The 22,949-nt window shown below is 42.5% G+C and overlaps 1 protein-coding gene across 1 annotated transcript; it reads left to right on the top strand.

Annotated features, from left to right (window-relative positions):
- Positions 1-6,224: 6,224 nt before the first annotated feature.
- LOC126177060 (adipokinetic prohormone type 3-like) lies at positions 6,225-21,359 on the top strand. Its single transcript, XM_049924297.1, has 3 exons — positions 6,225-6,299; positions 13,820-13,997; positions 21,225-21,359. The coding sequence occupies exons 2-3, from the start codon at positions 13,821-13,823 to the stop codon at positions 21,279-21,281; spliced, it is 234 nt and encodes a 77-aa protein (XP_049780254.1). The 5' UTR covers positions 6,225-6,299; position 13,820; the 3' UTR covers positions 21,282-21,359.
- Positions 21,360-22,949: the final 1,590 nt, after the last annotated feature.

Genomic DNA, 22,949 nt, shown 5'->3' with positions numbered 1-22,949 from the left:
CGTATGCTAGGTGATCCGTGAACGCTGCCGTCCACACCTCAGCGTCGACAACTGCCGACCGCAACAGCTTGTGACGTAGACTCGTTCCAAACGGCTCACAGAACGACTAGTAAGGTAGGTGTATGCCATTCGGTCGTCGTCTTGTATGACCCAAGTGTCCAACAAAGCCAAGTACTTTACAAGTGTCAGATGTGCTGGGCAGGTGGTGTAGTGCAGCACCTGGTCGGATGGTCTGAGCACACAGTTGAAATCTCCGCCTACTGCCAAATGGTCGACATTGACCTGCAAGAGCAGGGCTATGTCTTCTGCAAAAAAGGTGCGGCGTTCTCTCCTTCTGTCGGTACTGAAAGGAGCATATAGGTTCACCAGACAAACCGTACCAACTGTGAATGCGACCCCCGGGGCCGGCGGTAAATTGGATCCGTCAGGTGCCATAATCCCTTCCCTCAGCAGAATTACCGGCCTTCGGTGATCACCCGCATCCCCGCAGTGCGCATACCCACCGGTAGCGGGAGAAGACGTCGAACCGTATGGTACTTAGGTATTGTCCGTGTCGGATCGGTTTATCGGGCGACGCACCCCATCTTCCATCGGTGCCGTCTCAGGCTGTTCTAATGCGTCGGTTCTCATGCGCAGTTTCTTATGGCGCGTCGGCGATTTCTGTTTACTCTGTCTCCCCTCTGTTTCCGGTGTAGGGCAAGGGGACGGCACGGCATCCTGTTCTTCAGCCGTCGGTGTGTCGGTGTAGCGGTGCGTCTGGGCTCAAGGAGAATGCAACAGAGGCGTCGACGCTGGAAGACGCTGTGGTCTCCTGAGGAAACACTGTAAGAGCCTCCAAGGCATGCACCAATACAGAAGGCAACCAGCGATCGTGAGCTGTTGCAACCCGTAAAGGACATGGTAAATTTTGAAGGTCTTCCATGTTTTGGTCGTGTAGCCGAGGACTGCGCCATTGGCTCGAAGAGCAAGGGTGACCAAAACCGCTGGAACTTCAAATCGTACCTTAAACTCGCGCACATTTTATATTCCCAATCCAACACGTTCAGGCGTTACCACGCCCACGTTTCCGTCAGAGTGTCAGAACCTATAACCTACCGTCGAGCGTCTGAGAAGTTTGTCAAAGGCCTCATCGTCAGTGAAGTTAAGATATACAACGCTAGAGACGATGCGTTAGTGGATACCTAGCAGCACGTTCGGGTCAACATTTATTGCGTTGCGTAAAAAACTCTCTGCTTAGAGAGCCTTGGGTCTAGAGTACATAGTGTCGAACGGCAGCTTTATCTTGGCTGTCCGATACGTAAGAGCCATCGGATGTCAATAACGCAACTAACACGTAACTCTAGCGCGGTGGCGCGGTAATCGACAACACACCCGGAAACGCGACACGGAGTGACTGGGACGCACCGCATCGCTCCACAACGTAAGGCCGACTGCTAGTCATGCAGGACTCACGCCCCGTCCTCACAGCTGTGCGTCTGCCAGTACCTCGTCTCCTACGTTCCAAACTTCACAGAAGCTCTCTTGCGAAACTTGCAGAACTAGCACTCCTGGTAGAGAGGATATTGCGGAGATATGGCTTAGCCACAGCCTGGGGGACGCTTCGAGAATGAGATTTTTACTCTTCAGGGGAGAGTGCACTGATATGAAACTTCCTGGCAGAGCTTTTTTGTAGTTTGGAAGGTAGGAGACAAGGTACTGGTAGAAGTAAAGTTGTGAAGAGGGGCGTGAGTCTTGCTTGGGTAGCTCAGTTGGTACATCAGTTTCCTGCGAAAGGATAAGGTACCGAACTTCGAAACTCGGTCCGTTACACAGTCTTAATTTGCCGGGTAGTTTCACAAATAATATTCCTCTGCATTTTCTGAAACTATCGGCGTTTTTTCAACATCATGTTAGAACATATTAGACTTGAGTGTCAATAGCTTAGAAGTATACGTTACTTATTCTGCAACCGTGAATTTTACATTTTTTAAGATGCCAATCTTGTTTGCACTGGTGCATCGGACTTTGTGATTACAAATACAAGCAGGTTTTGTATAACTATTGTAATCAATAGTTATCTCAATGATATAGACGTAATAGCGCCTAAATAGATCGCTGCCAATCCGGCTAGTTAAGTCCCTGGGCTACAGTGTGGGCTCTTAAAAATGCAAATGAAGAAGCACAATGCAATATGTATGTTTGTTCCTATTTTTTAGTATCTAAAATAACTTACGTAATTAAGTAACTCTGTACGGATAGAGGTTATGACGAGTATAGATAACGAACGAAGAGGCTAGAGAATGTAGGAAGACAAAAAGGAAGACGTTTTCAGAGTTATCAGTCTTTTAAGTTCACACGCAGTGCAAGTATGTTTTTATCACGGAAGAAAATATTAATTGTCCATCTGAAAATAGCTCAAAAAAGAAAATTCTATCTCTACGTTTCGTAAAAATGTCGTCCACACGTTCCAGAAAATAGCAAGTGTATGTAAGTGCGAAAGATATCGTACCATCAGCTTAACAGCTCATACGTCGAAGTTGCTGTCGAGAATAATTCACAATAGATTTTCAAAACTGGTTATCTCTTAGATGACCATCATTTTGCCTTTCAGAAACGTAAAGACACCAGCGCGTCAATTTTGACGTTGCGCTTGATAATGGAAGCATGACTAAAAAAAAGTCAAGACTTTTCACAGGTTTTTTCAACCTAGAGAAAGCATTCGACAATATGAAAGAGCGCAAGGTGTTCAACACTTTTAGAAAAATACGTATAAAAGTTGCGGGTAATATATAATGAGTATAACAATCAAGAAGGAACAATAAAAGTGGAAGACTACGAACGAAGTGCTAGGAACAAAAAAGGTGTAAGACAAGAATGCAGACGTTCGCCCCTACCGTTCAAACCGTATGTCGAAGAAGCACTGAAAGAAATGAATGTTAGGTTCAGGAGTGGGATTAATATTCAGAGTGAAAGAACAAAGAAACGCTGCACTCGGTGGAGGCAATAAAAAATTACAAAATATACTGAGTGAAATGAACAGTCTACTGAGCACAGAACACTCACTGGGAGTAACCCAAAGAAAGCCGAAACTCATGAGGTACAGCACAAATGGGAATAGTTACCAAATTAACATAAAAATAGCTGAAGTGAATTATTTTCGGTATCCTGGAGGCAACGATGACATAAAAATCAGACCAGTACAAGCAAAGAAAGCACTCCTCACTAAAGAAAACTACTATTGGAAAATGGCTGAAATCTGAGAAAGAAATTTTCGAGATTGCACGTATGGAGCACAGCAACGTATTGAAGGGAATCATTGACAGCGGGTGAAAAGAGAATCAAAGCGTCTGAGATGTGGTGTTATAGAAGGATGGTGAGAATTAGGTGAGCTGATAAGAAATGAGGAGAAGCTCCTCAGAATCCCCGAGGAGAGTGATGTGAGGTGGACAAGAAGGATAGGATGGCAGGAGTTACGCTAAGGCATCGGGGAATTGCGTCCTTGGTACTAGGTGTAGCTGCAGAGGGCAAATCCTTTGGGGGAAGATCGAGAGGAAAGTATTCAACAGATAACTGAGGATGTTGTGTGTAAGCTTGTAACACCGAAAATGCAGAATGTATGGCACCTGCTACCGATATATAACTTTTTTTGAATGGTATGGAAATATTTGTGATTTAAATGCTTTCTTTTAATAAGTAAGGACATTGCTTCACTGTATGCGTAAATTTAAGGAGAAGTCTGTTGACATTTCATTGTATTTATCTGTGTTTTACTGTGACACTGATAAGCTCTGATAAAAATCCAAAGCAATTATTATTTGTATCGACTAGCAACGATAATAGCAGTGCTTGTGCGTTGTAAAATCTTTGGGTAGGGAGTTGTTGCGCAGAGAGCGAGAGACAGGTACCAGTGCTTGTAGTGTGCGGAAGTGTGGTGTTAACGCTCTCGCAGTAGAGAGAATCATTTTCGGCGGCATCATGTACCCGCGCCGGCCAGACGTCTGGAGCTGGAGTACGGACAGTGGACGGGCGGAAGAGTCTGTATTAATTGCGATTGCCCGTACCTATAATTAACCATGGCTCCACAACATGCTACCGTCTTCAACAACAGCAGCAGTTCCAGCAACACAGTTTCGTCGTCGGCTCCGAGTTTCGTCGTATGCACAGCGCTGAAGTAAGACTGTTCATTGGTGGAGAGTATTAACGGCTAACCCAGCAGCACAACTGAATGTGATTTGATTGATAAGACTTATTTAAATAATAATCAGTTAAACTCAGGGCGATTGTGTCCTCATTGCCCCATACATTGTTACGAAGGAGGAGCCTTGTTCTATTTTGTGTCTAATATGCTAACTGAGTGTCATAAGAATCAAATTGAATACTTACAGCCAGTTCATTAATGAATAAATTCTCTTTTCATAATTTTTAGCTTCAGTCTACTTTCAATTAACTGTTGTACAACAGAGGCATCAGTATATGACTGAAGTAAAGCAATTTCATTTTTCAAGTCTGGGAATCAATCATTGGAAAAAATCCAAATCTAAAGGAATACACAAATTAAGAGTGCGACAGTTTTATTTATTTTACGTATAGCTTGGAGCACATGGCTGCTTGGTTTGGTACGTATTCTAGTATTTAACACTGCTCAAGTCAGTGAAAAAGGCTCAGTTGTTTAGACAATTATATGAAATCGAATTTGCAAAATAAGTACAGCAAAGTAAAAACTGCCTGCTTTTTTTTATAAAATTCTTTGATGACGTTATGCTGAGGTCACTGAAAGTCATTGGTCACATAACGAAGTTCAGTACTAACATGCAGTTTAATTGCATATTTTCAAATCATTACTCGATTGCCTTTTTCAAAATTTAATGCCAATCATAACGTAAGAGTGACTTCTCGGTTTCCTTTATCATTACATACTCACTTAAAATCAGTGTCAAAAAATGTGGCAACCTTCAGCTGCCACGTCACTGTTTAATAATGCTTGTTTTTCTTTCCCATCATCTTGCACAGAATTTTGGATGTAAATTGCCCTAGGCGGCTGGCGACTGTTAATTATTTCCCTTTCGTTCATTAGTGTAACTTTTGGACTCATGATCAGTGGTATCCCTTTTCTGTCCAGTGTTTTTCGTGAGTGAATGCACAAAATAACTTTCATTTTCCAAATTATTGCTCTGTTCGGTTTAATTACTTTTGATTTTAGTAGACTTTCCATCAGAAGGTTCGGTTGTACACTTTCCTCCTACTTATCGGTATCACTTCTTCGGGAAAGATAGTCTTATCCAGTCAGAAAAATCCATTAGCCAAACACACTATCCACGGTCATATTTTATATCGCAAGCAGGCTAGGTCGATTAGTAAGAGGGAGGTTACAAGCTCTGTTCTGAAATGAAGAATTGACACGCGGGAGGAATTCTTAGGCGGTCGCATGAGGCTGTTCTATGACTGGTAACAGAAAATAATAAATTAGTGTTGAGCTAGAGTTATTAGTGGCTGTTTGCCTTGTAATGACACGTGTCCAAAACGTGTATCATAGATTTCAAAACTTTTGTAATTACACGATTTGAATAATATTGTAGGTCAAGTATACTTACGAATTAATCTTGTATAACTTGCCGACATAAGGAAGTGTACTCAGGAAATATACTCTGACACCCTTAATTGTGTTTTATTCTCAGACACGAGTGTACTTCACTCGCAAGGTAGGAAACCAACAGACTTAGAAATACAATGTATTTTTCACAGTGATTTTGCAAAGCATCTAAGCGCAATTTCGCACGAAACAGAACGGATCAAGAACAAATAACTCTCTGACGAAATAAGAAGCACATTTTGGCAGTATGTTTCCTACGTTCGTTAAGGAAGGAACAAGACTTCGGTCAGATATAGAGTGCAATGCTATACACATCAAATGAAGTACAATTCGGTATGGGAGAACGTAGCTGCACCAATTTGAAAAACAGAAACCAATCGCAATCGCCCCGTTTCGCCCTTTGTCAAGGCATTTGTCACATTATGGGTATTGGCTGGCGCCCTCGAGCAATCGAGCACACTGCATCCGACCAGATTGCTTTCCCGCGAAACTCGATTAGCTGGAAGCCAATCAGTTGCTTTCTTGCGATGGCGTATTTCGAGTTTGTAGCTCCGAGCTGGTGTTTCCGGAAGTTACGCGTTAGCTGACGTTGGCAGAGGCAAAAAAAACTGCCCTATATAAACGTGTCACAGACGGCAGAGACTCAGAGGTGTTCCTTAGCTTGAAGCAGGAACGAATTTCCGAGGCTGCTGCTTTCTGGACGGTTACGCCGAGAATACCCAAATAACAGGTAACAATAAATGTTTTTGGTTGCTTCTGTACGTTTGCCTCTAGTACTTTCAGTTCTGCAGCTTTTGGTCTGAGGTTTGTTTCCTGTTTCTGACGTTTTCATATGCGTACCAGTCCGTCATGAATATGTATCACAATCAATCTACATCCACATCTACATATACATGGATACTCTGCAAATCACATTGAAGTGCCTGGCAGAGGGTTCATAGAACCACCTTGACAATTCTCTATTATTCCAATCTCGAGCCGGCCGCGGTAAACTAGCGGTTCTAGGCGCTTCCTACCGGAACCGGGAGACTGCTACGGTCCCAGGTTCGAATCCTGCCCCGGGCATGAATGTGTGTGATGTCCTTAGGTTAGTTAGGTTTAAGTAGTTCTAAGTTCTAGGGGACTGATGACCTCAGATGTTAAGTCCCATAGTGGTCAGAGCAATTTGAACAATTTTTTTTTAATTTCGTATAGCGCGTTAAGAATGAACACCTGTATCTTTCCGTACGAGCTCTGATTTCCCTTATTCGGTGCAAAGTAATTAGCGTCTAATAATTCCAAAATTCGCGATTGTAGACAAGCCCCATTGATGTTCACAAAACTATTAACTGAAACTTGCTGTATATTTTATCATGGCCCTGTTATCATATCCATAGTCAGCTGTTTACGTACGACGAGACACATTTAGAGCTTCTATGCTGTCTCGGCCTCTCTTCAAAGACTCGACGTATCGAAATATGGTGAAGAATATGGATACCATGCACATTTGCTTGTTCTTCATTGTAAACATAACGTGATAGGCAGAAACTTTTTGTGAAGCGGCAATATTCACTGTCATATGCATCACATTTATCCATTTTTTGTGAAAGCATTATGTGGTTTATATTCGTGACACCAGTGGACTCCTCATAGCCAAAAGCTAATTGGACACTTCTGCTTAAGGCTGTTGTTTCTGTATATTGACAAACAATTAATTATAAACATTATTTAAATGGTTAAGCATTGCCTGATTCTATGCGTTCTTGTAATATTTCACTAGCGTACATATTACGTGCAGTATTCCGCGTGTGATGGTACCATCCATCAAGCGGTTTCTGACGCTAGGTGACAGATGGGCCACGCCCTAGCTAATGTCTCCACCAGAACTTCATCCAGGTACATTTCACTAAAACTTTCCTTGGATTTTCTGTTTTCCTTCAACCTCCACTATTACAAGAATGACTTTCATAGTGAATCTCTGGAACATATGACATGTCAGAAATTCGTCTGTATTGTTACTCTCCAGTAACTTTTATTTCATGTTGGCTAATATTATTTTAAATTTGAAATTTGTAATGCTTGAAAGTATTAGGTTGGTTTCCCGAATACATTCATAATTTTGTCAGTTTTTTTGCATTAGCATTTCCTACAATGTATTTCGATATAACGCCAATAGGAAGATCAAGCGACTACAGGTCCTTTAACAGTATCCCAAGTTAATAAGCCGTTTCACATCGACCGACTTGTCTACATTACCTCAGTATTTTAACGGTATTTACCTATAAGCTTATAATCATGTGGGCATTTATGTCGCTTCACTTTCCTCTCTTAGTTCTTGCGTTAACTCAGCATTGAAACTCATCTTTTTGAAATTTTTCTGACTGTTTTTTCTATCTCCTGAGGATGCCAACAAATTCCCCCCGTGATGACCACAATAAAGGGGTTTGACGTTGTGATCCTACAAGAACTCAAAGAGGGAATTATCCGGCTTTATTCATTTATGTTCTTTGTCTACGCTAACGAACGCTAGCCAGCTCTTTATTTAATATCGGAGATCAGAAAGTGTTTTCTTTCGTGTACTTTTAACCGAATATTCTCATCTCTTTTCACCTTTAAGTGTTAAATTTGGTTTAATTCGTACTTCCGCTAAGAAAGAGGTGTACAACTGAATTTATCTCTAAGAGATTCTGTGTCTTTTGGGCAAAGAAACATCTTACTAGCATTGAAAGAAGAAAAATGTGGACCTCTCTATAACGATGATTAGTAGATGTAGGGAAACATATTTTCAACTATTTCAGGAGCAGTATTCGCTACTGTTAAATGTATATAATGTATCTATAGTTGAAAATGTCATCGCCTTCAACTTCTATATAAAATTCTATGACTAAAAGTGCAGTTCAGAACGCTATTCCCACATGCGACAGTGCGTAAATAGAACGGCCTTCATGCGTCGTATATGCCGGAAAGTCACGCCATCTTCAAACAGCTACATTACTCAGGAATGAGACCATCAGCGCTTGATGCAAAGACTTGCAGCCGACCGACAGCAAAAATTACTCTAAGTTAATGGATTTCAATAGATGACTATAAACATTGTCATCGGATCAATTTCTTGTCTATTATTTGGAGCATGGTGATTCAGGTGCCTCAACTATAGCACCGAATTTATATAAAATGCCAGCAGCGGTTGCACTTTAATATTTATTTTAGCCGGCCGAATGGCCGAGCGGTTCTAGGCGCGTCAGTCTGGAACCGCGCTACCGCTACGGTTTGCAGGCTCGCATCCTGCCTCGGGCATGGGTGTGTGTGATCTCCTTAGGTTAGTTAGGTTTAAGTAGTTCTAAGTTCGAGGGGACTGATGACCTCAGATGTTATGTTCCATAGTGCTCAGAGCCATTTGAACCATTTATTTTAAAAGCAGGACTTCGGCACTCGAAGCACTATCCAATGATTGTATGTCAGAGGTCTTGAGACAACACTGAACGATTCCATTACAATTTGTGCTGGCATTTTATTGAAAATGTCATTAGACTTGAAAACTGGCCCCAACCGTCTAGTAATCGTCATACGGAACATACTTGCAGTCCTACTTGCCACTTACTACCACTTGTCCGGCGGTCACCGGCCATGCAGACCATGTGCTGCATCAACAATCGGTCTTCACTGCGTTTTGTTTGTTGCTTTTTCCTCCCAGTTGACTACAGTCAGAGCTTCTGCATCTTTATTTACGTAGCCTTTCCGTCTGTTCATTGACCTACTCAGGGTAATGAAAGCTTGCTTAGGAAGTCGGGTCTCTGGCATACGGGTTACTTGACATGCCGACTACAGTGATGATGTAGTAAAACGACAGAATGGTTCATGATTTTGTAAATTTAATTATTCTTTCTGTCTCTTCAGGTATCTCCGTCTGTCATCAGGCCCCATATTTTTCTTATTACCTTTCTTTCCAACGTTAGGAGATCTTGCGTCTCCTTTGTAGCTAGAAACCAGATTAAGGGGGAGTATAACGGCATTGCAGATCTTCGTTTTCGCACGTTGTGATATTGCATTAGACCTGAAAGTATCTCTGGGGGCATATGGACTACTGGAACCATCATAAATTGTTTCGCTTACATCTACTGGTATTTGATTGCAAAAATAGTGCCAACTTCGCAGGTACTTTAACTGATCAACAGACTTGTACTTGCTTCAGTTAACTTCATTTGTAAAACTAAGGAAGTAAACTCATCCTCGAAGAAATATCCTTACAAAACACAGGTTTGGCTGAACTTCGAATTTGTTTCTGTTTGGGTCCTTTTCCAACTGGTTTTATTTGAACCGATTGAGATAATTAGAATATATATTGTTTTGTATATATTTAATTTTGTATATATTGTTTTACTCATAATTTGACTGATCGGCAGGGCTACATTCCAAGTTGTTCCATGGAGTTCCTCATTAGTTCACCTACACTGGAAACAAACAGTTCGGTGACATCCGCCAAATGAAGGAAGTTACCATGTGCTGCAGTTCTTGTGTGTTTTCACAATTATCATTACTAAAACTTCCTTTAACATTTCTGAGAATGGAAACGTAATCTCCTTCCCTTACTCCTCTTCAAATTCCGGTATCCTTATCCAGTCTAGTGGCAGCTGTAGTAAAGACTATATATTCTATTATCTAACATAGATAGAAACAGTTGCTCACATTCTGAGAGCAGTTAATTTAAAATGAGTCAAAAGTTTTGATAAATTTTATGAATCACAGTCAAAGACGTCATTTCCTCTCATTCGCCCGTTTAATTTTCTTCGCCTTTATTTCATTTTATTTTTATTTTTACTAACTTATTTTTATTTTTTTGTCCCATGTGATTCACAATTTCATGTGGTCCATTATGCTACTTTCATCTCAGGTGACAGTTTTGTTTTTCGGGCTGATTAAAATTATTATATTTTCTATGCAGTTGGCGACAGTGCTAGTCACTATGGAGAGACTGACATTGCCATAACTCTTATGTCATATATGTCTCACTGTCAAATAACAATTGGAATGATTACAGTACAGTTCCAGATGTGCAGAGATATTTTTAGCTGTATTAAAAAAGTATTTTATTACTGACTCATTAAATTTAGGGATTGCAGCCAAAGAAGATATACTGATATTTGGGCCGCATACCTTTCGGCTTTATTCACAGTGATCCAGCAGACTTAGGCTACAGCAACGCTCTCCATCCCGTTAAATGTGTGACCGGCACGTTTGTAATGTGGCCCCATGGGGAGGATTAATTAATTCCGTCCACGCAAAAATTCTGTTTGTGACAGAAATCAGAAAGGATAGATGCCTTCCATTGTTGGATTTTTTGGTTCGTCGTAAAGATGATGACACCCTCCAACACGCATTTTCTCGGAAGCCTATTCATACAGACGTATATTTATTTTGCAAACAGCTGCTACCAATATTCGCAGAGGATCACTGTTGCTAGAGCTTTAGTTCATAAAGCATATACCGTAACTGAGGAGAGTAGTCTGCGGGACGATCTTCTACACATAAAGGGAGTTTTTAAAGCACAGCGTAGGTAAGGCGCTATGAGTAAGACGTAAAGTGTACATCAAGAACGATGAAGAAGCCACAGAGCGATTTTAATCCGTGGCTTTTCTCCAATAGAATGTTTTTTTTTAAATTGCGGGCAAATGCAGCCAAATTTCCATATTCTGAGTGAAATGATACGCCGTGGATGAAAGATACCTTGTATTAAAAGTCACGACAAGTTTCGCGTCAATTGTCGTATACTCAGTTGATGAAGACGTCTTTTAACAAGTCATAGATGAAAGTTAACTTCCTTAGGACCTTCCTTAGGGCCATTCATGTCGAGTTATAAACAAATGCCGCGCTAAAGGCGTAGTCGATGCTTAGACTGAACGGGTATCAGAACCGTGTGAAGCTCAGGAAGGTATGTGAATGGCGACAGGCAAGGCACCACTCCCATCAGTGGGAAGCCTACAGTTAAAAATTTGGCGGATCCTCGCCAAGAATAAAGTTATAGTGATTTTCCGTTCTCTGCACTTTTGCTCTTCGTCAAACATACCTAACACTCCGCAAGGCTGGCGCATAGAAGATACCCTGCGAGTTCTACTTTTCGTACATCGCGAAAACGACTCGATTAGTCCATAAAAGGTACTCTTACAGTCCAATAAGTTGGGTGTGCAGAACGCTTTTTCGACACCTGTCACTCTATACGGTAACGAAATGTCGATGTTTTTGTGTCTCGGTGGTAAAAAAAAAACAGTTGAAATTCAAATGGCAAGGAATTTAATTAATCGAAATGTCGATGTTTTTGTGTCTCGGTGGTAAAAAAACACTTGAAATTGAAATGGCAAGGAATTTAATTAATAGAGACGGCGGTTCCAACCTGGAAAATTCATGGCCGTCGGCGCCCGCAGAGGCGTTGCCGCAGTCCATTTCATAAATATCCCAGCATGGGTCGACCGCGAAGCCACAGATCCAGTTTACGCATTACATGGAGATTTTAAAAAGGAGAGTTGCCATGACGTCAGAACCTTGAAGCCAACTTCCACACCTCAGTTGCCTCAGAACATCACTCTCCGGTGTTTTTATTCCGTTACGAACAGGAGAGACAGACTGCACTGAGTTCGTGCAGAAAGTGAGACAAAATTTCCGAACAGAAATCCCACAACACTGAATACATTTCAGCAGGATCTTCATTGCAAAGTGTTTCATCATATGTATAAAAAACCGATTTCCCGGAAGAACTCAAATGTATATTGAATTAATAAAATGATAACTGCCTGCGCTAATATGATTGATTGGTTGAAATGTTAGGAATCGGATGATTCTTTGGCAACGCATACAGATTGCTTTCTTAATCAAAGATTTTCTTGACTTCAAAATGGTTCAAATGGCTCTAAGCACTATGGGACATAACATCTGAGGTGGTCAGTCCCCTAGACTTAGAACTACTTAAACCTAACTAACCTATCGACATCACACACATCCATGCCCGAGGCATGATTCTAACCTGCGACCGTAGCAGCAGCGCGGTTCCGGACCGAAACGCCTAGAACCGCTCGGTCACAGCTGCCGGCTCTTGACTTCAAATGTCCGGAAAGTTAACTTCGTGAAACCTGTGTGCTTTAATCTTTTGTAGTACTCTCAAGTCCTTAGATGTTGTTTCTGCTTATTGAAAGCCTGTATCTGAGTAGTATCTTCTATCACTTCATCTACAAGCAAACGAGCAATGTTTACGGAGCTGTGGGTTGATCAGCTACTGCTTAGTATTTAAAATGATTACGAAGACATCCTTTCCAAATCACATACTCCTCCTCTTGTTTATTTAAGATGTATAACCAAAGAGGAAGTTACATTTACGAGGGAAATTACTGCCGCGTGGGATTAGCCGAGCGGTCTTAGGCGCTGCAGTAATGGACTGTGCCGCTGGTCCCGGCGGAGGTTCAAGTTCCCCCTCGGCCTTGTGTGTCTGTGTTTGACCGTAGGATAATTTTGGTTAAGTAGTGTGTAAGCTTAGGGACTGATGGCCTTAGCAGTCAAGTCCCATAAGATTTCTCACACATTTAATTTAATTTAATTTGGGAAATTACTTCGTATCACAGGACCAAGTATGCAGTTAAGACCGTAAACGTTTGCAAAAGTCTTCCTTACACTATCTCATTATCGTAAGCACTGAAGTATTTAATTGGTATTTAAAACAATTGTCGCGCGGACACAACAGAAATTACGAACCAAAGAGAGTCATAAACAATCTCTATGCAGGCAATAGCCAGCTAATATACTGGGGCATCTAACACGGGGGTGCAAGCTTCAAAACAAGATGAAGTGACATCGTCCTTACGTCCGTGCTTATTTGCCGCCTGTTATCATCTCTGGCGCGTATGTATCAGTGACCACACGCAGTGGCGGGGTCATTGGATTTCAAGGGACAGAGCGAGTGCTGTAGCTTAAGTGTCCCCGCTCATTCTGAATATGAGCGAAATGTATACGGCCGAAGTTTTAGGGGAAGAAATAGGGTTTATGATACTGAACACCCGAAATTCAAAGGATCAGTTATTGCGCAGCGAAAACACGACTAAGTGTCGTATAATATCGCAAGTCAATTATATGGAATTAGTTCCAGAATTGCACTTCTTTCCTGAACACATTTTATTTTTAATCTTACTGTAGACTGTTAAGCATTGAACTACTTTGTATTAAAAAAATGCCGATAGTATCTCCAAATCATCGCCCAGTTCGTATCGATAATGAGACCTTTGCTTTCAGGATGAGGACTCGCACAGTGTGCCTGCTAGCGGTTTTCGTGCTCGTGGCTGTGGCGGCATGCCGGGCGCAGGTCAACTTCACGCCGTGGTGGGGCAAAAGGGTCCTTGGCAGCCCCAGCTCCCACGACTGCGTCAGCTCCTCGCCCGAGGCGCTCCTCGGCATCCTAAGCGCAGCGCAGGTCAGTCCGCGAGCAGCGCCAGGCGTGTTCCCGCAAGGCTCATTATACGGCCTCGTGTAAGTGCAGAGTGACATAATGCGGCGTCACACGACTGGTGCTTGTCAATCAGCAAATCTGGAAATGTGTAGAAAATATTGGAGAATATATAAGTTAAAACCTTAGAAAAAATTTTGGATGACTGAGTGAGAATATCATTTTTAGCTTCACCTTCAGCGTATGTGTAGAAGACCAGAATGTACCAGGTACAGGTTCATCAGACAGACTTTCATGATGTTCTTAAAGCAGCAGACGTATTCTTGTATGTAACAGCACAGGGTCAGATTCTGGGCACTAAAAGTAAAAATATACAAAAATTTATAAACAAAAGTATCAGGAATGTACACTACATTTCCCACCATGAATTACACCTCGATAAATTTGAGCTAAAGTTTCATTAACGAGAAACTAAAAAAGGACGAATCTACGCAAAGTATCTTTTGATGCACTTCTTAGCCTCGGTTTTGACTACTTATTACGCACTCATCATACGACTTGTTTAAAAAGAAAACAAAAAGCATGATCCTGAAATTGTAGGAAGCTAAATTAGAAAACGATGTAAGTTCTGTAGAAAACTTTACTGTCATGAGTAACCTCTGGCGTGCCACAGGGGAGTGTTATGGGACCATTGCTTTTCACAATATATATAAATGACCTAGTAGATAGTGTCGGGAGTTCCATGCGGCTTTTCGCGGATGATGCTGTAGTATACAGAGAAGTTGCAGCATTAGAAAATTGTAGCGAAATGCAGGAAGATCTGCAGCGGATAGGCACTTGGTGCAGGGAGTGGCAACTGACCCTTAACATAGACAAATGTAATGTATTGCGAATACATAGAAAGAAGGATCCTTTATTGTATGATTATATGATAGCGGAACAAACACTGGTAGCAGTTACTTCTGTAAAATATCTGGGAGTATGCGTGCGGAACGATTTGAAGTGGAATGATGATATAAAATTAATTGTTGGTAAGGCGGGTACCAGGTTGAGATTCATTGGGAGAGTCCTTAGAAAATGTAGTCCATCAACAAAGGAGGTGGCTTACAAAACACTCGTTCGACCTATACTTGAGTATTGCTCATCAGTGTGGGATCCGTACCAGATCGGATTGACGGAGGAGATAGAGAAGATCCGAAGAAGAGCGACGCGTTTCGTCACAGGGTTATTTGGTAACCGTGATAGCGTTACGGAGATGTTTAACAAGCTCAAGTGGCAAACTCTGCAAGAGAGGCGCTCTGCATCGCGGTGTAGCTTGCTCGCCAGGTTTCGAGAGGGTGCGTTTCTGGATGAGGTATCGAATAAATTGCTTCCCCCTACTTATACCTCCCAAGGAGATGACGAATATAAAATTAGAGAGATTAGAGCGCGCACGGAGGCTTTCAGACAGTCGTTCTTCCCGCGAACCATACGCGACTGGAACAGGAATGGGAGGTAACGACAGTGGCACGTAAAGTGCCCTCCGCCACACACCGTTGGGTGGCTTGCGGAGTACAAATGTAGATGTAGATGTAGTTTGCTTAGTAACTCCTCACCTGGATAGGCGAGGAAGAGCGCCCATGATATGAATATCAACTGAAGGCTGTTGAACAATTTAATAGTACAACACTACTAACTCTTAAAATCCAAATGGCAGCTTTTAATATATTACAAATATGAAACTGATTGTCAGAGATAGTCTTCTCAGAGTGAAAACTAGTAAAAAATTACAAACTACTGATGTGCAACTAGATTTACATGAAAAGCACAATGCTTATGCCCGCCTGCAGACGATTTTCGCGAATAGCGAACTGGTAGCTGATTGTCGCAAGTAAACACCGAACGACAATTAGTTCAACGTATCGTATTTATCCCGCTTCATTTGGAGTTGGATGATCTTCATACGTATAATCTAACTGATAAAAGAATCCGAGAAGTCTTCATTTCTTTTAACAAGAAGTATTAGAAGATCATTATTTGAAATCCAGACAAATCCATTATCATGTTACGGCTACGCATTTTCGTTTAAAAGTGTAGCACGCATGTGATGAAGCTTTGGGGACTTTTCTCGTGGAATTGTGTCCTCCAACTAACATCAAAACTAATTTTAGAGCAATAATTCTCTTGGTACGTAATAAGCTCTTCTATACGCGACGTTTTCTTATGGATAAGATTAAAAAATATACTCAGTACTGTGAAGTATTTAATTTAGATTACCAGAGAAGTCACTGGCCATAAAGGTTGATAGGAAAGAGTAGTCCTATCATTATGTCTTTAGTCGACGTACAGTCGAAGAAATACTCAACAGATTCTGTATCATTATTTGTGTATACTGTGTATCGTTTTTGCTTATGCAAATACACTGATTCCAGAATGATCATTTTTACTATTCGACAACTGATTAAAATAATGGTTTAATTATACATTCTATTTACTACTAGGTCTACAACTTTTCTTCCGCCGTTTTTTCTCGAAGTTCGAGGCTTTATTGGGAAGACCTTACAAAGGAATTATGATTCATAGAATTTCCCGTCACTGGCCACTACATTCTCCCATCTTTCGGATGGCATACGAATCACGTGGCGGAAGAACTGGGCGTCTTTTGTGGGGATCCATGAATCGATTCAATTTTGCACTTGTTCATATGATCGGGAGAGCTGGTCGGCCAGGCTGTATGCCACTGATCGAAAAACGTGGTAGTCAGAGAGTATGGAGAATACGGCGGGAGGGATTGGACTTCTCATTTCAACGTTTCAATGAATATTTTGACGGGTTTTGCAACATGGGGTCGAGCATTGACCTGCCGCAAAATTATCTTTACGGGTCTATCGCTGAGAACCGACTCGTGGAGATAACATCTTGGACCTACTGATAACAAACAGGCCCGAACTTTTCGACTCTGTAAGCGCAGAACAGGGAATCAGTGATCATAAGGCCGTTGCAGCATCCCTGAATATGGAAGTTAATAGGAATATAAAAAAAGGGAGGAAGGTTTATCTGTTTAACAAGAGTAATAGAAGGCAGATTTCAGGCTACCTAACAGATCAAAATGAAAATTTCTGTTCCGACACTGACAATGTTGAGTGTTTATGGAAGAAGTTCAAGGCAATCGTAAAATGCGTTTTAGACAGGTACGTGCCGAGTAAAACTGTGAGGGACGGGAAAAACCCACCGAGGTACAACAACAAAGTTAGGAAATTACTGCGAAAGCAAAGAGAGCTTCACTCCAAATCTAAACGCAGCCAAAACCTCTCAGACAAACAGAAGCTAAACGATGTCAAAGTTAGCGTAAGGAGGGCTATGCGTGAAGCGTTTAGTGAATTCGAAAGTAAAATACTAGGTACCGACTTGACAGAAAATCCTAGGAAGTTCTGGTCTTACGTTAAATCAGCATGTCCAGACACTCCGGGATGATGATGGCATTGAACCAGAGGATGACAAGCGTAAAGCTGAAATACTAAACACTTTTTTCCAAAGCTGTTTCACAGAGGAAGACCGCACTGCAGTTCCTTCTCTAAATCCTCGCACAAACGAAAAAATGGCTGACATCGAAATAAGTGTCCAAGGAATAGAAAAGCAACTGGAATCACTCAACAGAGGAAAGTCCACTGGACTTGTCGGGATACCAATTCGATTCTACACAGAGTACGCGAAAGAACTTGCCCCCCTTCTAACAGCCGTGTACCGCAAGTCTCTAGAGGAACGGAAGGTTCCAAATGATTGGAAAAGAGCACAAGTAGTCCCAGTCTTCAAGAAGGGTCGTCGAGCAGATGCGCAAAACTATAGCCCTATATCTCTGACGTCGATCTGTTGTAGAATTTTAGAACCTGTTTTTTGCTCGAGTATCATGTCGTTTTTGGAAACTCAGAATCTACTATGTAGGAATCAACATGGATTCCGGAAACAGCGATCGTGTGAGACCCAACTCGCTCTATTTGTTCATGAGACCCAGAAAATATTAGATACAGGCTCCCAGGTAGATGCTATTTTTCTTGACTTCCGGAAGGCGTTCGATACAGTTCCGCACTGCCACCTGATAAACAAAGTAAGAGCCTACGGAATATCAGACCAGCTGTGTGGCTGGATTGAAGAGTTTTTAGCAAACAGAACACAGCATGTTGTTATCAACGGAGAGACGTCTACAGACGTTAAAGTAACCTCTGGCGTGCCACAGGGGAGTGTTATGGGACCATTGCTTTTCACAATATACACTCCTGGAAATGGAAAAAAGAACACATTGACACCGGTGTGTCAGACCCACCATACTTGCTCCGGACACTGTGAGAGGGCTGTACAAGCAATGATCACACGCACGGCACAGCGGACACACCAGGAACCGCGGTGTTGGCCGTCGAATGGCGCTAGCTGCGCAGCATTTGTGCACCGCCGCCGTCAGTGTCAGCCAGTTTGCCGTGGCATACGGAGCTCCATCGCAGTCTTTAACACTGGTAGCATGCCGCGACAGCGTGGACGGGAACCGTATGTGCAGTTGACGGACTTTGAGCGAGGGCGTATAGTGGGCATGAGGGAGGCCGGGTGGATGTACCGCCGAATTGCTCAACACGTGGGGCGTGAGGACTCCACAGTACATCGATGTTGTCGCCAGTGGTCGGCGGAAGGTGCACGTGCCCGTCGACCTGGGACCGGACCGCAGCGACGCGCGGATGCACGCCAAGACCGTAGGATCCTACGCAGTGCCGTAGGGGACCGCACCGCCACTTCCCAGCAAATTAGGGACACTGTTGCTCCTGGGGTATCGGCGAGGACCATTCGCAACCGTCTCCATAAAGCTGGGCTACGGTCCCGCACACCGTTAGGCCGTCTTCCGCTCACGCCCCAACATCATGCAGCCCGCCTCCAGTGGTGTCGCGACAGGCGTGAATGGAGGGACGAATGGAGACGTGTCGTCTTCAGCGATGAGAGTCGCTTCTGCCTTGGTGCCAATGATGGTCGTATGCGTGTTTGGCGCCGTGCAGGTGAGCGCCACAATCAGGACTGCATACGACCGAGGCACACAGGGCCAACTCCCGGCATCATGGTGTGGGGAGCGATCTCCTACACTGGCCGTACACCACTGGTGATCGTCGAGGGGACACTGAATAGTGCACGGTACATCCAAACCGTCATCGAACCCATCGTTCTACCATTCCTAGACCGGCAAGGGAACTTGCTGTTCCAACAGGACAATGCACGTCCGAATGTATCCCGTGCCACCCAACGTGCTCTAGAAGGTGTAAGTCAACTACCCTGGCCAGCAAGATCTCCGGATCTGTCCCCCATTGAGCATGTTTGGGACTGGATGAAGCGTCGTCTCACGCGGTCTGCACGTCCAGCACGAACGCTGGTCCAACTGAGGCGCCAGGTGGAAATGGCATGGCAAGCCGTTCCACAGGACTACATCCAGCATCTCTACGATCGTCTCCATGGGAGAATAGCAGCCTGCATTGCTGCGAAAGGTGGATATACACTGTACTAGTGCCGACATTGTGCATGCTGTGTTGCCTGTGTCTATGTGCCTGTGGTTCTGTCAGTGTGATCATGTGATGTATCTGACCCCAGGAATGTGTCAATAAAGTTTCCCCTTCCTGGGACAATGAATTCACGGTGTTCTTATTTCAATTTGCAGGAGTGTATATAAATGACCTAGTAGATAGTGTCGGAAGTTCCATGCGGCTTTTCGCGGATGATGCTGTAGTATACAGAGAAGTTGCAGCATTAGAAAATTGTAGCGAAATGCAGGAAGATCTGCAGCGGATAGGCACTTGGTGCAGGGAGTGGCAACTGACCCTTAACATAGACAAATGTAATGTATTGAGAATACATAGAAAGAAGGAACCTGTATTGTATGATTATATGATAGCGGAACAAACACTGGTAGCAGTTACTTCTGTAAAATATCTGGGAGTATGCGTGCGGAACGATTTGAAGTGGAATGATGATATAAAATTAATTGTTGGTAAGGCGGGTACCAGGTTGAGATTCATTGGGAGAGTCCTTAGAAAATGTAGTCCATCAACAAAGGAGGTGGCTTACAAAACACTCGTTCGACCTATACTTGAGTATTGCTCATCAGTGGTGGATCCGCACCAGATCGGGTTGACCGAGGAGATAGAGAAGATCCAAAGAAGAGCGGCGCGTTTCGTCACAGGGTTATTTGGTAACCGTGATAGCGTTACGGAGATGTTTAACAAACTCAAGTGGCAGACTCTGCAAGAGAGGCGCTCTGCATCGCGGTGTAGCTTGCTCGCCAGGTTTCGAGAGGGTGCGTTTCTGGATGAGGTATCGAATATATTGCTTCCCCCTACTTATACCTCCCGAGGAGATCATGAATGTAAAATTAGAGAGATTAGAGCGCGCACAGAGGCTTTCAGACAGTCGTTCTTCCCGCGAACCATACGCGACTGGAACAGGAAAGGGAGGTAATGACAGTGGCACGTAAAGTGCCCTCCGCCGCACACCGTTGGGTGGCTTGCGGAGTATAAATGTAGATGTAGATGTACTGTCGGCGTTTGTGTTTCAATGATGGGCTCGAAAGCATCAATTGCTTTCGATAATGATGTCCTGTGACTGTCTTCAGCTGTTTTATTAGCTACGAAAAAGTTCTGTCTTCCACCGCCATGCCGGTCTTCGACATCAAAATCACCGTTCGTAAGGCGTTGAGAACATTCTCTCCACGTTCTTCCACTTATATTTCCCTCACCATTTGTCTTACCCAGCATTTTAAGAGCCACATCCACAGATTTCGTAATGTTAAAGCAGAAAATTAGAACTTCCCCTTAAAGGGGAGAAGTTGGTACGTAAGGTGACGTACTTAATCGATAATAACCTTATGATGCATTCACAAATCGAGTAATATTTTTGTGGCATTATTTTTACAGATTCCTAAGCTTATTGTATTGCACCTATGATCAACCACCTTTACCCAACTTGCCGCTACTGCCGTCTATTGGAAACCGGCCGCAGCAAAGTTATAGACCTAATACTAATTTCAGTTTGTTAGCAGAGGCATAGCTACAAAGTGTGATTTGCACATAATAAAATATACATTTCCGGTTACTTGTTAACGTATGATACGTTACAAACCAATAACGTAATGGCTCACTTTTAAGCCACAATTGCGTGAATGAACGCATTTGCATGAATATACTGTCTGTAATAACTTATTGTCGATGTGAATCCAAAATCCACATTTTTTACTGATTTCCTTTGTTTCAGGCTGAGGTGCAGAAGCTTGCTGACTGCAAAATGCTTACATCACAGGCGAATTCCTGAATGCACCCAGTCTCATCTGGCAATCGAACATATTTAAAAAAGGAAGCTCTCTTCACTTACGTTGAAAATGTCCCAAGTGTTCTTTATGTTTTGATTATTTTTCTTTGTGGAATAATTGAATATTGAAATACTATAATAAATTCAAAGAGAAACAACATTTTTCAACTGCTGTTCTCACTTATAGTTAGCCATATTTTCTATTATGTCCAGTCTTTTTATATATTCAGTCTCTCTTACAAGGATGAGACTGAAAGTTCCTGGAGTGCCCTGGTTCTGAAGATAAATAAAAGTTGTTTATATTTTAAAGCTTCTTTCTAGTGTTTTACGAGTAGGTTACGGTGTAGTTAACTCGCCTGGTTCTAATACTTCGTTAGTTACCATTACTTAAAGATTCTGGTTGCACTGAGAAGATAATTTCACTAAAAACCTTTCCAAGCTATGACCTTTTCTGATTTAAATTGTTGAATTCTAAGCAATGTAAAGATCGGATAGGAAACGCATTTCACGAATAAGTCCTATCTAAGGCTACAATTTATAACTGGTGCAAGGAATTCAGCAGAGGTCGGTTTTTTCTTAGTGCTGTATTTCGTGAACGATGTCCAAGAATTACAGCTACTGTAGAAAATACTGCCACCTTTCGAGCAATGCTTGAAGATGATTGACGGATAGATCATGAATTTGTTCGGTCCACATTGGTCACTGGTAGTAGTCAAATCCAGAACATTTTGCGTCAACAGTTAGATGTAAGAAAACACAGTTGCCCACGGATTTCACACAAAGTGACTCTCATACAAAAACCAATAAGTGCAGAAAAATTCAGCAAAAATCCACGGTGGAGCTTCGTATTTGGTTTCGTATAACTTTAGTTGTGATGAATCTGTGATTTATTGTTATGGATGTGAATAAACAAATCATCGTGTCGAGTCGTATTTCGAACAGAGCACCGGCTGCGGTGACCGAGAGGTTCTAGGCGCTTGAGTCGGAACCGCGCTGCTGCTAAGGTCGCAGGTTCGAATCCTGCCTTGGGCATTGATGTGTGTGACGTCCTTAGGTTTAAGTAGTTCTAAGTCTAGGGGACTGATGACCTCAGATGTTAAATCCCATAGTGCTCAGAGCCATTTCGAACACAACCTATGTCTATACACGTGGGACGAATTCGCAGTGCTGGGAAGAAGATGGTTGCTAGTTTAACAGTCCACATTGTTGCTACAGCTTTAGAAGAGGGACATAACGTTGCTGCCGGTTGCTATATAGTTTATTGTTTACACCAATTGTTTGAAAACATTTGTGGAAAGGAAAAAGAAATTACGCCACGGCAATGCATCGTCGCATACACCAAAACTAGAAACTAAATAGCTGGACGCGCTAAAGTGAGGACTATGGACTCTCCAACACACAGTCCGGATCCAGCACCTTGTGGTTTCTTTCTGTTTCTAAAAATTAAAGATAAAATTGATGGTATGGCGCTATTGCCATCAGATGAAGCAGACGAACATTATGAAAGCATTATTCTGAAACGCATGAGAAAGACGGACGTCTTTGTTTTGAGGACTGGCTTCATTGAATGCAGAAACGTATTGGTGTTAAAAATGAGTAGTTAGGAAAGGCAATAAAAATCATTTAAATTCTTCTGAAGCTAATTCGTCAATGATTCAGTAAAAAATTTTC

This window comes from Schistocerca cancellata, chromosome 3, assembly GCF_023864275.1.
Source record: "Schistocerca cancellata isolate TAMUIC-IGC-003103 chromosome 3, iqSchCanc2.1, whole genome shotgun sequence".
NCBI classification, from domain to species: domain Eukaryota; kingdom Metazoa; phylum Arthropoda; class Insecta; order Orthoptera; family Acrididae; genus Schistocerca; species Schistocerca cancellata.
This window is presented reverse-complemented; position numbering and strand designations above follow the sequence as displayed.

Excerpts from the sequence above, each read along its gene's own strand:
- LOC126177060 (XM_049924297.1), top strand. The coding sequence starts at position 13,821 with ATGAGGACTCGCACAGTGTGCCTGCTAGCGGTTTTCGTGCTCGTGGCT. Across the intron at positions 13,998-21,224 it reads GCATCCTAAGCGCAGCGCAG|GCTGAGGTGCAGAAGCTTGC; the intron begins GTCAGTCCGCGA and ends CCTTTGTTTCAG.